The sequence below is a fragment of the Oncorhynchus tshawytscha genome, unplaced genomic scaffold (assembly GCF_018296145.1).
Source record: "Oncorhynchus tshawytscha isolate Ot180627B unplaced genomic scaffold, Otsh_v2.0 Un_contig_1726_pilon_pilon, whole genome shotgun sequence".
In the NCBI taxonomy this organism is placed as follows: domain Eukaryota; kingdom Metazoa; phylum Chordata; class Actinopteri; order Salmoniformes; family Salmonidae; genus Oncorhynchus; species Oncorhynchus tshawytscha.
In genome coordinates, this window is record NW_024609364.1 from 42,451 (window position 1) to 55,000 (window position 12,550).

Sequence of the window (12,550 nt, forward strand, 5' to 3'; positions counted from 1 at the left end):
TCATAAAAAACACGAGTCCCAGATTCCGAACTGATCTCCTTGGTTACTGTTTGAGTAAAGTGAACTTGTTTAGATAACAGAGAACAGTGTTCAGGTGAGGCCTCCTCTTCTACTTTATAAAAACATCCATTCACAGGAGGATGACGGAACAAAACAAACATTATAGACAGGAGGATGACGGAACAAAACAAACATTATAGACAGGAGGATGACGGAACAAAACAAACATTATAGACAGGAGGATGACGGAACAAAACAAACATTATAGACAGGAGGATGACGGAACAAAACAACCATTATAGACAGGAGGATGACGGAACAAAACAAACATTATAGACAGGGAGGAACAAAAACAACCATTATGACGGAACAAAACAAACATTATAGACAGGAGGAACAAAACAACCATTATGACAGGAGGATGACGGAACAAAACAAACATTATAGACAGGAGGATGACGGAACAAAACAAACATTATAGACAGGAGGATGACGGAACAAAACAACCATTATAGACAGGAGGATGACGGAACAAAACAAACATTATAGACAGGAGGATGACGAACAAAACAAACATTATAGACAGGAGGAACGGAACAAAACAAACATTATAGACAGGAGGATGACGGAACAAAACAAACATTATAGACAGGAGGATGACGGAACAAAACAAACATTATAGACAGGAGGATGACGGAACAAAACAAACATTATAGACAGGAGGATGACGGAACAAAACAAACATTATAGACAGGAGGATGACGGAACAAAACAAACATTATAGACAGGAGGATGACGGAACAAAACAAACATTATAGATCTCTAGAAGAAAATGTGGTGGATTAATGCATAGAGTTATTTCATCATCACGGTAATAAAATACTTTCTGTATATACAACGACAGGAGATCAACAGAAACACACCGCTCTGCTGTCTGTCTGTCTGTCTGTCTGTCTGTCTGTCTGTCTGTCTGTCTGTCTGTCTGTCTGTCTGTCTGTCTGTCTGTCTGTCTGTGTCTGTCTGTCTGTCTCTGTCTGTCTGCCTCTGTCTGTCTGTCTGTAAACAGCCTCCCTACTGTCTGTCTGTCTGTCTGTCTGTCTGTCTGTCTGTCTGTCTGTCTGTCTGTCTGTCTGTCTGTCTGTCTGTCTGTCTGTCTGTCTGTCTGTCTGGTAAACAGCCTCCCTTACTGTCTGTCTGTCTGTCTGTCTGTCTGTCTGTCTGTCTGTCTGTCTGTCTGTCTGTCTGTCTGTCTGTCTGTCTCTGTCTGTCTGTCTGTCTGCAGATGAAGACATGTCTATCAACATCCATGACAGAGAGCATCTGAACAGACGGATGCATATGGGATCAAATACACACAGCACACAACACACGTGTCCAGGACTGCTGTCCTCTTCTGTCTTTCTGTCTGAGAGATCAATGTGATCATGGACCAGGACAGGAAACAGGAAGTAGAGCTCCTGTAGAGGATTTGAAGGAGCACCGTCAATCTCCCATCTCACTTCCTGTAAGGGCCAGAGGTCAGCCAGGCGCTGGTTCCTGATTGGCTCACGTGAGGGCAGAGTGTCATAAATGTTTGTTCCTGATTGGCTGGCTGGCTGGTGTGAGGAGTGTCAGAAATACTTTGGCTACAGATTTATGTGGCTTTAGTCCTAGCCCTGAAACTAAATAACACTGAGGTACAACCTCACTACCTCTCTCCCTCTCTCTCTCCCCTCCCTCCCTCCCTCTATCTCTCCCCCTTCTCTCTCTCTCTCTCTCCCTCTCTCCGTCTCTCTCCCTCCCTCCCTCCTCTATCTCTCTCCCTCTCTCTCTCTCCCCTCCCTCCCTCCTCTCTCTCTCCCTCTCTCTCTCTCTCTCTCTGTCTCCCTCTCGCCATCTCTCTCTCTCTCTGTCTCCCTCTCTCCGTCTCTCTCTCTCTCCGTCTCTCTCTCTCTCCCTCTCACTCTCCCCCCTCTCTCCCTCTCCTCTTCTCTCCCTCCCTCTCGCTCTCTCCATCCAACCCGTCTCTGTCCAGATCAGGCCACACCCTCTGGATGGGGTTTAGTCTTTCTGACGAATCCCTCTCCTACTACAGTACCAGGCTCTGTCTCTCATTGGGCAGTTCTCCTGTTCATCGAGCTAAACCCCGCCCTGCTGTTAAAGTGCGAGGGACTTGTGGCTGGTTCATTGCTCGATAGGCCAGCGGACATGCCACGTGTATCTGTGCTCCGGTTGGTCGAAGGTGAACTGTGGGAGGGGCTTGTAGTCACTGTAGAGAGAGGAAGGTCTCGTGTTGGAGTTCAGGGACAGGGTGTGTGTGGGGGACGGAGTGTGTGTGTGTGAATGAGGTAGAGTATGTGTACGGATAAGAGTGTGTGCATGGGGCAGGCGGTGTGTGTGTGTGTGTGTGTCTGGGTGTGTGTTACTGCGTGAGGGAGAGTCTGTACGAGTGTGTGGTGATGTGTCGGCGTTAGTGTTGGCGTGTGTGTAGGCGTGAGTGTGCGTACCGGTGAGTGTGTCGGCGTCAGCCTGTGTGTGGGAGTGTGTGAGTCGGCGACGTCGTAGGAGGGGGTCCTGCGTCTCAGCAGCGGGTTGCAGTCTGCCTGCGGCTCCGAGGGGGCGCGGCCTGCTGGGTCACACGGGGGGTGGATGGAGATGCAGGGTGGGCTCATCCTCTTCTTCCTGTGACCTCTAACCTCTGACCCCTGACCCCTGGGCCTCCTCTCTTCCCCGTCCACCTCCCCTAGCAGTGGGTCCTCTGGAGGGGACGGGCAGATCTCGATGGAGTGTCGTCGCTGGTCGTCAGGACAACGGGGTTTATCCAGGAAGCCCTGGGTGTCTACGCTGAAGCCCTTCCTCGGGTCGTGAGCTTTTAGCCCCGCCCCCAGCAGGCTGAGCGCACTCCCTCGGCTCCTCAGGGAGGGTGGGGAGTCGGGGGAGGCGTAGGGGGAGAGGGAGTGACACCGCCCACTTCCATGTCTGTCCCACCAATGGCGCGCTGAGCTGGTGATGTGCCACACCTCCTCGTCGGCGGGATCCAAGAGGAAGGGGGGAGAGAGGGGGCGGGAGGGGGAGAGCAGGCGGAGGGTTGAGAGGGGGTCCTGCCTGTCTACTGAGGCAACACTCTGAACCTCCACCGAGTCCACCTTCACAGCCACCTGGAACACAGAGAGGACACAATAGGGAATGTTAGGGTCACAGACACCTGGAACACAGAGAGGACACAATGGGGAATGTTAGGGTCACAGACACCTGGAACACAGAGAGGACACAATGGGGAATGTTAGGGACACAGACACCTGGAACACAGAGAGGACACAATGGGGAATGTTAGGGTCACAGTGTGTGTGTGCCTTTCCATGTCAAATGAGACAAATATTTGCCAAAGTTTTGTGGTGGAAGACTAAGCATGGTGTGTGTGTGTGTGTGTACTCACCTGTCTACGCAGCCCCCTGGGCGAGGGCCTTGGCGGGGCGATGTGAGGGGGAACAGGGTGAGAGAGGCCGGGCAGTACAGCCTGGTCTTCGCATGGCTGGGAGTGCACCGATGTCACAGAGCCTGAGGAGAAAACGAACAGGGACAGACACCAACACTAAAACTTAGACTGGCGTTGGGATGTGAACTCAGCGAGACTATTCACCCTGAGGTACAAAACCTGCAGGCTGTTACAGTCAGTCAACAGGACTCATTGGGTCAGTGTTTGTATCTCTAGCATGACTGTCTCTGGGGCTAACACGCTACTAGCATCCAGGGGGCTAACATGCTACTAGCATCCAGAGGGCTAACATGCTACTAGCATCCAGGGGCCTAACATGATACTAGCATCCAGGGGGCTAACATGCTACTAGCATCCAGGGGGCTAACATGCTACTAGCATCCAGGGGCTAACATGCTACTAGCATCCAGGGGGCTAACATGATACTAGCATCCAGGGGGCTAACATGCTACTAGCATCCAGGGGGCTAACATGATACTAGCATCCAGGGGGCTAACATGCTACTAGCATCCAGGGGCTAACATGCTACTAGCATCCATGGGGCTAACATGCTACTAGCATCCAGGGGGCTAACATGCTACTAGCATCCAGGGGCTAACATGCTACTAGCATCCAGGGGGCTAACATGCTACTAGCATCCAGAGGGCTAACATGCTACTAGCATCCAGGGGGCCTAACATGCTACTAGCATCCAGGGGGCTAACATGCTACTAGCATCCAGGGGGCTAACATGCTACTAGCATCCAGGGAGCTAACATGCTACTAGCATCCAGGGGGCTAACATGCTACTAGCATCCAGGGGGCTAACATGCTACTAGCATCCAGGGGTTGGAACCGGTTGAGGGGAACAAAACCCGAAAACCAGAAAATAACAATATTTTTTCCAGGAACAGAACCATAACCAGGAACAAAATAACAGAACAGAACCGTTATTTTGTGGGAACCGGTTAATAACGTTCCGGGCATTTCCAGTCCCACAAAAAAAATGCAAAGAAAGCGCCTACGCAAAGCCCTCACTCTGTCCGCCTTCCAGCTGGAAATCTTTGACAGTGTGTTTGTAGGCTACCTGTCCCTCCCTCTGCCCCTCCCTCTGCCCCTCCCTCTGCCCCTCCCCCCTCCTCTACCCCTCCCCCTTCCTCTGTTACAGAACAAAAAAACTCTAGGGTTTTTGACTCTTATGTGTAATGGAACTGAGAGTCAGGGTCAATGGTTAATGACTCTTATGTGTAATGGAACTGAGAGTCAGGATCAATGGCTAATGACTCTTATGTGTAATGGAACAGAGTCAGGATCAATGGCTAATGACTCTTATGTGTAATGGAACTGAGAGTCAGGATCAATGGCTAATGACTCTTATGTGTAATGGAACTGAGAGTCAGGATCAATGGCTAATGACTCGAGAGTGGCTAATGACTCTTATGTGTAATGGAACTGAGAGTCAGGATCAATGGCTAATGACTCTTATGTGTAATGGAACTGAGAGTCAGGATCAATGGCTAATGACTCTTATGTGTAATGGAACTGAGAGTCAGGATCAATGGCTAATTACTCTTATGTGTAATGGAACAGAGTCAGGATCAATGGCTAATGACTCTTATGTGTAATATAATGGAACTGAGTCAGGATCAATGGCTAATGACTCTTATGTGTAATGGAACTGAGTCAGGATCAATGGCTAATGACTCTTATGTGTAATGGAACTGAGAGTCAGGATCAATGGCTAATGACTCAGGATCCCTCTAGTTAACCTCACTGTAGATCATAGAACACTCTAGTTAGTCTTAGAACCTCACTGTAGATCATAGAACACTCTAGTTAGTCTTAGAACCTCACTGTAGATCATAGAACACTCTAGTTAGTCTTAGAACCTCACTGTAGATTATAGAACACTCTAGTTAGTCTTAGAACCTCACTGTAGATCATAGAACACTCTAGTTAGTCTTAGAACCTCACTGTAGATCATAGAACACTCTAGTTAGTCTTAGAACCTCACTGTAGATCATAGAACACTCTAGTTAGTCTTAGAACCTCACTGTAGATTATAGAACACTCTAGTTAGTCTTAGAACCTCACTGTAGAACATAGAACACTCTAGTTAGTCTTAGAACCTCACTGTAGATTATAGAACACTCTAGTTAGTCTTAGAACCTCACTGTAGATTATAGAACACTCTAGTCTTAGAACCTCACTGTAGATTATAGAACACTCTAGTTAGTCTTAGAACATCACTGTAGATTATAGAACACTCTAGTTAGTCTTAGAACACTCTAGTTAGTCTTAGAACCTCACTGTAGATCATAGAACACTCTAGTTAGTCTTAGAACCTCACTGTAGATCATAGAACACTCTAGTTAGTCTTAGAACCTCACTGTAGATTATAGAACACTCTAGTTAGTCTTAGAACCTCACTATAGAACATAGAACACTCTAGTTAGTCTTAGAACCTCACTGTAGATTATAGAACACTCTAGTTAGTCTTAGAACCTCACTGTAGATTATAGAACACTCTAGTCTTAGAACCTCACTGTAGATTATAGAACACTCTAGTTAGTCTTAGAACATCACTGTAGATTATAGAACACTCTAGTTAGTCTTAGAACACTCTAGTTAGTCTTAGAACCTCACTATAGAACATAGAACACTCTAGTTAGTCTTAGAACCTCACTGTAGATTATAGAACACTCTAGTTAGTCTTAGAACCTCACTGTAGATTATAGAACACTCTAGTCTTAGAACCTCACTGTAGATTATAGAACACTCTAGTTAGTCTTAGAACATCACTGTAGATCATAGAACACTCTAGTTAGTCTTAGAACCTCACTATAGATTATAGAACACTCTAGTTAGTCTTAGAACACTCTAGTTAGTCTTAGAACCTCACTGTAGATCATAGAACACTCTAGTTAGTCTTAGAACCTCACTATAGATTATAGAACACTCTAGTTAGTCTTAGAACCTCATTGAACATTAGAAGTTGCCGGTAATACACCCTCCCCTTTGTAACCCTAAATAAGAGTGTGTGTACCTGAGGCTTGGTGCAGGGGGCTGCTGTGTTCCTGTAGAGGGTAGGGGGCTGCTGTGTTCCTGTAGAGGGCAGGGGGCTGCTGTGTACCTGAGGCTTGGTGCAGGGGGCTGCTGTGTTCCTGTAGAGGGTAGGGGGCGCTGGCAGATCGTACAGAAGGGAACATGTAGCTGTCGTTAGGGAGAGAATGCATCCTGGATACGGACATCTTCCTTGGGGACAGGAGCTCCTCCTCCTGGCTGCACTGACCCTCCTCCTCCTGTAGAGGGAGACCAGACCAGCTACGTTAGGATGGGTGTGTGTGTGTGTGTGTGTGTGTGTGTGTGTGTGTGTGTGTGTGTGTGTGTGTGTGTGTGTGTGTGTGTGTGTGTGTGTGTGTGTGTTGTGTGTTCGTCCAGTTTAGGGTTGCAAAATTACGGGAACTTTCAACAAATTCTCTGGTTTTCCGGAAATCCTGGTTGAAAGATTCCAGTTCTCTTGCTGAATTCCCTCCTGATTCCGGGATTCCTCCAACCAGGATTTAGGTTTAACCAGGGAATTTATTAAAAGAATCCAGTCCACTGGAGAGATGGTAAAAGTGCTGCACTAGCAACACAACACTAATACAGCCATCGGTTCAGTCCCTACAGACTACAGACCATCTATACTGCATCAGCACACTGACTGGACTGGAGAGAACACAATGCACACATTCACTGGTCTCTCTCTCTCTCTGTCTCTCTGTCTCTCTTTCTGTCTCTCTCTCTCTCTCTCTCTCTGTCTCTCTGTCTCTCTTTCTGTCTCTCTCTCTCTCTCTCTCTCTCTCTCTCTCTCTCTCTCTCTCTCTCTCTCTCTGTCTCTCTCTCTCTCTCTCTCTCTCTCTCTCTCTCTTCTCTGTCTCTCTCTCTCTCTCTCTGTCTCTCTCTCTCTCTCCTCTCTCTCTCTCTCTGTCTCTCTGTCTCTCTCCCTCTGTCTAGAGTCTCTCTCTGTCTCCCTCCTCTGTCTCTGTCATCTTCTCTCTGTGTCTGTTTAGTGTCTAGTGTTTTACTCTCAGTAAGCGGTTGTTTAACATGTTTAGTGTCTCTAGTGGTTTACTCTCTCAGTAAGCGGTCTGTTAAACATGTTTAGAGTCTCTAGTAAACCCTAGATCACTAAGCATTCTAAACCCTGCAGTTAGATCACTAAGCATTCTAAACAGTTAGATCACTAAGCATTCTAAACCCTGCAGTTAGATCACTATTCTAAACCCTGCAGCTAGATCACTAAGCATTCTAAACCCTGCAGTCTAGATCACTAAGCATTCTAAACCCTGCAGTTAGATCACTAAGCATTCTAAACCCTGCAGTTAGATCACTAAGCATTCTAAACCCTGTAGCTAGATCACTAAGCATTCTAAACCCTGCAGCTAGATCACTAAGCATTCTAAACCCTGCAGCTAGATCACTAAGCATTCTAAACCCTGTAGCTAGATCACTAAGCATTCTAAACCCTGTAGTTAGATCACTAAGCATTCTAAACCCTGTAGCTAGATCACTAAGCATTCTAAACCCTGTAGTTAGATCACTAAGCATTCTAAACCCTGCAGCTAGATCACTAAGCATTCTAAACCCTGTAGCTAGATCACTAAGCATTCTAAACCCTGCAGCTAGATCACTAAGCATTCTAAACCCTGCAGCTAGATCACTAAGCATTCTAAACCCTGCAGCTAGATCACTAAGCATTCTAAACCCTGTAGCTAGATCACTAAGCATTCTAAACCCTGCTAGTTAGATCATTCTAAACCCTGTAGCTAGATCACTAAGCATTCTAAACCCTGATCACTAGCATTCTAAAGCTAGATCACTAAGCATTCTAAACCCTGTAGCTAGATCACTAAGCATTCTAAACCCTGTAGCTAGATCACTAAGCATTCTAAACCCTCAGCTAGATCACTAAGCATTCTAAACCCTGTAGCTAGATCACTAAGCATTCTAAACCCTGTAGCTAGATCACTAAGCATTCTAAACCCTGCAGCTAGATCACTAAGCATTCTAAACCCTGTAGCTAGATCACTAAGCATTCTAAACCCTGTAGTTAGATCACTAAGCATTCTAAACCCTGTAGCTAGATCACTAAGCATTCTAAACCCTGCAGCTAGATCACTAAGCATTCTAAACCCTGTAGCTAGATCACTAAGCATTCTAAACCCTGTAGCTAGATCACTAAGCATTCTAAACCCTGTAGCTAGATTCTAAACTGTTTAGATCACATTCTAAACCCTGTAGCTAGATCACTAAGCATTCTAAACCCTGTAGCTAGATCACTAAGCATTCTAAACCCTGTAGCTAGATCACTAAGCATTCTAAACCCTAGCTAGATCACTAAGCATTCTAAACCCTGTAGCTAGATCACTAAGCATTCTAAACCCTGTAGCTAGATCACTAAGCATTCTAAACCCTGCAGTTAGATCACTAAGCATTCTAAACCCTGTAGCTAGATCACTAAGCATTCTAAACCCTGTAGCTAGATCACTAAGCATTCTAAACCCTGTAGCTAGATCACTAAGCATTCTAAACCCTGTAGCTAGATCACTAAGCATTCTAAACCCTGCTAGATCAGCTAGATCACTAGAAGCATTCTAAACCCTGTAGCTAGATCACTAAGCATTCTAAACCCTGCAGTTAGATCACTAAGCATTCTAAACCCTGTAGCTAGATCACTAAGCATTCTAAACCCTGTAGCTAGATCACTAAGCATTCTAAACCCTGTAGCTAGATCACTAAGCATTCTAAACCCTGTAGCTAGATCACTAAGCATTCTAAACCCTGCAGCTAGATCACTAAGCATTCTAAACCCTGTAGCCTGTAGCTAGATCACTAAGCATTCTAAACCCTGTAGCTAGATCACTAAGCATTCTAAACCCTGTAGCTAGATCACTAAGCATTCTAAACCCTGTAGCTAGATCACTAAGCATTCTAAACCCTGTAGCTAGATCACTAAGCATTCTAAACCCTGCAGCTAGATCACTAAGCATTCTAAACCCTGCAGCTAGATCACTAAGCATTCTAAACCCTGTAGCTAGATCACTAAGCATTCTAAACCCTGTAGCTAGATCACTAAGCATTCTAAACCCTGTAGCTAGATCACTAAGCATTCTAAACCCTGTAGCTAGATCACTAAGCATTCTAAACCCTGTAGTTAGATCACTAAGCATTCTAAACCCTGTAGCTAGATCACTAAGCATTCTAAACCCTGTAGCTAGATCACTAAGCATTCTAAACCCTGTAGCTAGATCACTAAGCATTCTAAACCCTGTAGCTAGATCACTAAGCATTCTAAACCCTGTAGCTAGATCACTAAGCATTCTAAACCCTGCAGTTAGATCACTAAGCATTCTAAACCCTGTAGCTAGATCACTAAGCATTCTAAACCCTGCAGTTAGATCACTAAGCATTCTAAACCCTGTAGCTAGATCACTAGCATTCTAAACCCTGTAGCTAGATCACTAAGCATTCTAAACCCTGCAGCTAGATCACTAAGCATTCTAAACCCTGTAGCTAGATCACTAAGCATTCTAAACCCTGCAGCTAGATCACTAAGCATTCTAAACCCTGTAGCTAGATCACTAAGCATTCTAAACCCTGCAGCTAGATCACTAAGCATTCTAAACCCTGTAGCTAGATCACTAAGCATTCTAAACCCTGCAGCTAGATCACTAAGCATTCTAAACCCTGTAGCTAGATCACTAAGCATTCTAAACCCTGTAGCTAGATCACTAAGCATTCTAAACCCTGTAGCTAGATCACTAAGCATTCTAAACCCTGTAGCTAGATCACTAAGCATTCTAAACCCTGTAGCTAGATCACTAAGCATTCTAAACCCTGTAGCTAGATCACTAAGCATTCTAAACCCTGTAGCTAGATCACTAAGCATTCTAAACCCTGCAGTTAGATCACTAAGCATTCTAAACCCTGTAGCTAGATCACTAAGCATTCTAAACCCTGTAGCTAGATCACTAAGCATTCTAAACCCTGCAGTTAGATCACTAAGCATTCTAAACCCTGTAGCTAGATCACTAAGCATTCTAAACCCTGCAGCTAGATCACTAAGCATTCTAAACCCTGTAGCTAGATCACTAAGCATTCTAAACCCTGTAGCTAGATCACTAAGCATTCTAAACCCTGTAGCTAGATCACTAAGCATTCTAAACCCTGTAGCTAGATCACTAAGCATTCTAAACCCTAAGCTAGATCACTAAGCATTCTAAACCCTGCAGCTAGATCACTAAGCATTCTAAACCCTGTAGCTAGATCACTAAGCATTCTAAACCCTGCAGCTAGATCACTAAGCATTCTAAACCCTGTAGCTAGATCACTAAGCATTCTAAACCCTGTAGCTAGATCACTAAGCATTCTAAACCCTGAGCTAGATCACTAAGCATTCTAAAGTTAGATCCTGTAGCTAGATCACTAAGCATTCTAAACCCTGCAGTTAGATCACTAAGCATTCTAAACCCTGTAGCTAGATCACTAAGCATTCTAAACCCTGTAGCTAGATCACTAAGCATTCTAAACCCTGTAGCTAGATCACTAAGCATTCTAAACCCTGTAGCTAGATCACTAAGCATTCTAAACCCTGTAGCTAGATCACTAAGCATTCTAAACCCTGTAGCTAGATCACTAAGCATTCTAAACCCTGCAGTTAGATCACTAAGCATTCTAAACCCTGTAGCTAGATCACTAAGCATTCTAAACCCTGTAGCTAGATCACTAAGCATTCTAAACCCTGTAGCTAGATCACTAAGCATTCTAAACCCTGCAGTTAGATCACTAAGCATTCTAAACCCTGTAGCTAGATCACTAAGCATTCTAAACCCTGTAGCTAGATCACTAAGCATTCTAAACCCTGCAGTTAGATCACTAAGCATTCTAAACCCTGTAGCTAGATCACTAAGCATTCTAAACCCTGCAGCTAGATCACTAAGCATTCTAAACCCTGTAGCTAGATCACTAAGCATTCTAAACCCTGCAGTTAGATCACTAAGCATTCTAAACCCTGCAGCTAGATCACTAAGCATTCTAAACCCTGTAGCTAGATCACTAAGCAATCTAAACCCTGCAGTTAGATCACTAAGCATTCTAAACCCTGTAGCTAGATCACTAAGCATTCTAAACCCTGCAGTTAGATCACTAAGCATTCTAAACCCTGCAGTTAGATCACTAAGCATTCTAAACCCTGCAGTTAGATCACTAAGCATTCTAAACCCTGTAGCTAGATCACTAAGCATTCTAAACCCTGCAGCTAGATCACTAAGCATTCTAAACCCTGCAGTTAGATCACTAAGCATTCTAAACCCTGCAGTTAGATCACTAAGCATTCTAAACCCTGTAGCTAGATCACTAAGCATTCTAAACCCTGTAGCTAGATCACTAAGCATTCTAAACCCTGCAGTTAGATCACTAAGCATTCTAAACCCTGCAGCTAGATCACTAAGCATTCTAAACCCTGCTAGATCACTAAGCATTCTAAACCCTGCAGTTAGATCACTAAGCATTCTAAACCCTGCAGCTAGATCACTAAGCATTCTAAACCCTGCAGTTAGATCACTAAGCATTCTAAACCCTGCAGTCTAGATCACTAAGCATTCTAAACCCTGTAGCTAGATCACTAAGCATTCTAAACCCTGTAGTTAGATCACTAACCATTCTAAACCCTGTAGCTAGATCACTAAGCCCCTTGTGGTAACCTTCTTCTCCTCTCTTCCTCTCTGTTCATTTCACCGAACTAAGAGTCTGATCTTCCTTTCCTTTGCTAAGCGTTTTGCTATGGTACGCACTACTGAACAGCACCCTGGTGTCTGATGTCCGACACTCTCACTACCGTTCTCCAACTATCACCTGTCTCCGATCCGTCTCACCTGACCAGGTCTCTGATCTGTCTGACCAAATGTTCTCCTCCTACCACCTGTCCCCGATCCGTCTCACCTGACCAGGTGAGTGTGGGCGTGGCCCCACGTAGGCCCCGCCTAGCGCCGACTCGTTAGAGGCGGAGCTAAGACGTCTAGCTCTCTCCATCTCCAGCGCGATCTCGGCGTC

At 45.2% G+C, this 12,550-nt stretch overlaps 1 protein-coding gene across 1 annotated transcript in view; it reads right to left on the reverse strand.

Moving 5' to 3' along the window:
- Positions 1 to 1,902: 1,902 nt before the first annotated feature.
- LOC112242111 (voltage-dependent T-type calcium channel subunit alpha-1H) overlaps positions 1,903 to 12,550 on the reverse strand; it is a 105,829-nt gene continuing 95,181 nt past the window's right edge. The window contains 4 exon segments of the mRNA XM_042315012.1: positions 1,903 to 3,137; positions 3,416 to 3,537; positions 6,501 to 6,756; positions 12,440 to 12,550. The exon segment at positions 12,440 to 12,550 is cut by the window's right edge and continues 183 nt beyond it. Coding sequence (XP_042170946.1) covers positions 2,280 to 3,137; positions 3,416 to 3,537; positions 6,501 to 6,756; positions 12,440 to 12,550 — 1,347 coding nt within the window. The 3' untranslated portion in view covers positions 1,903 to 2,279.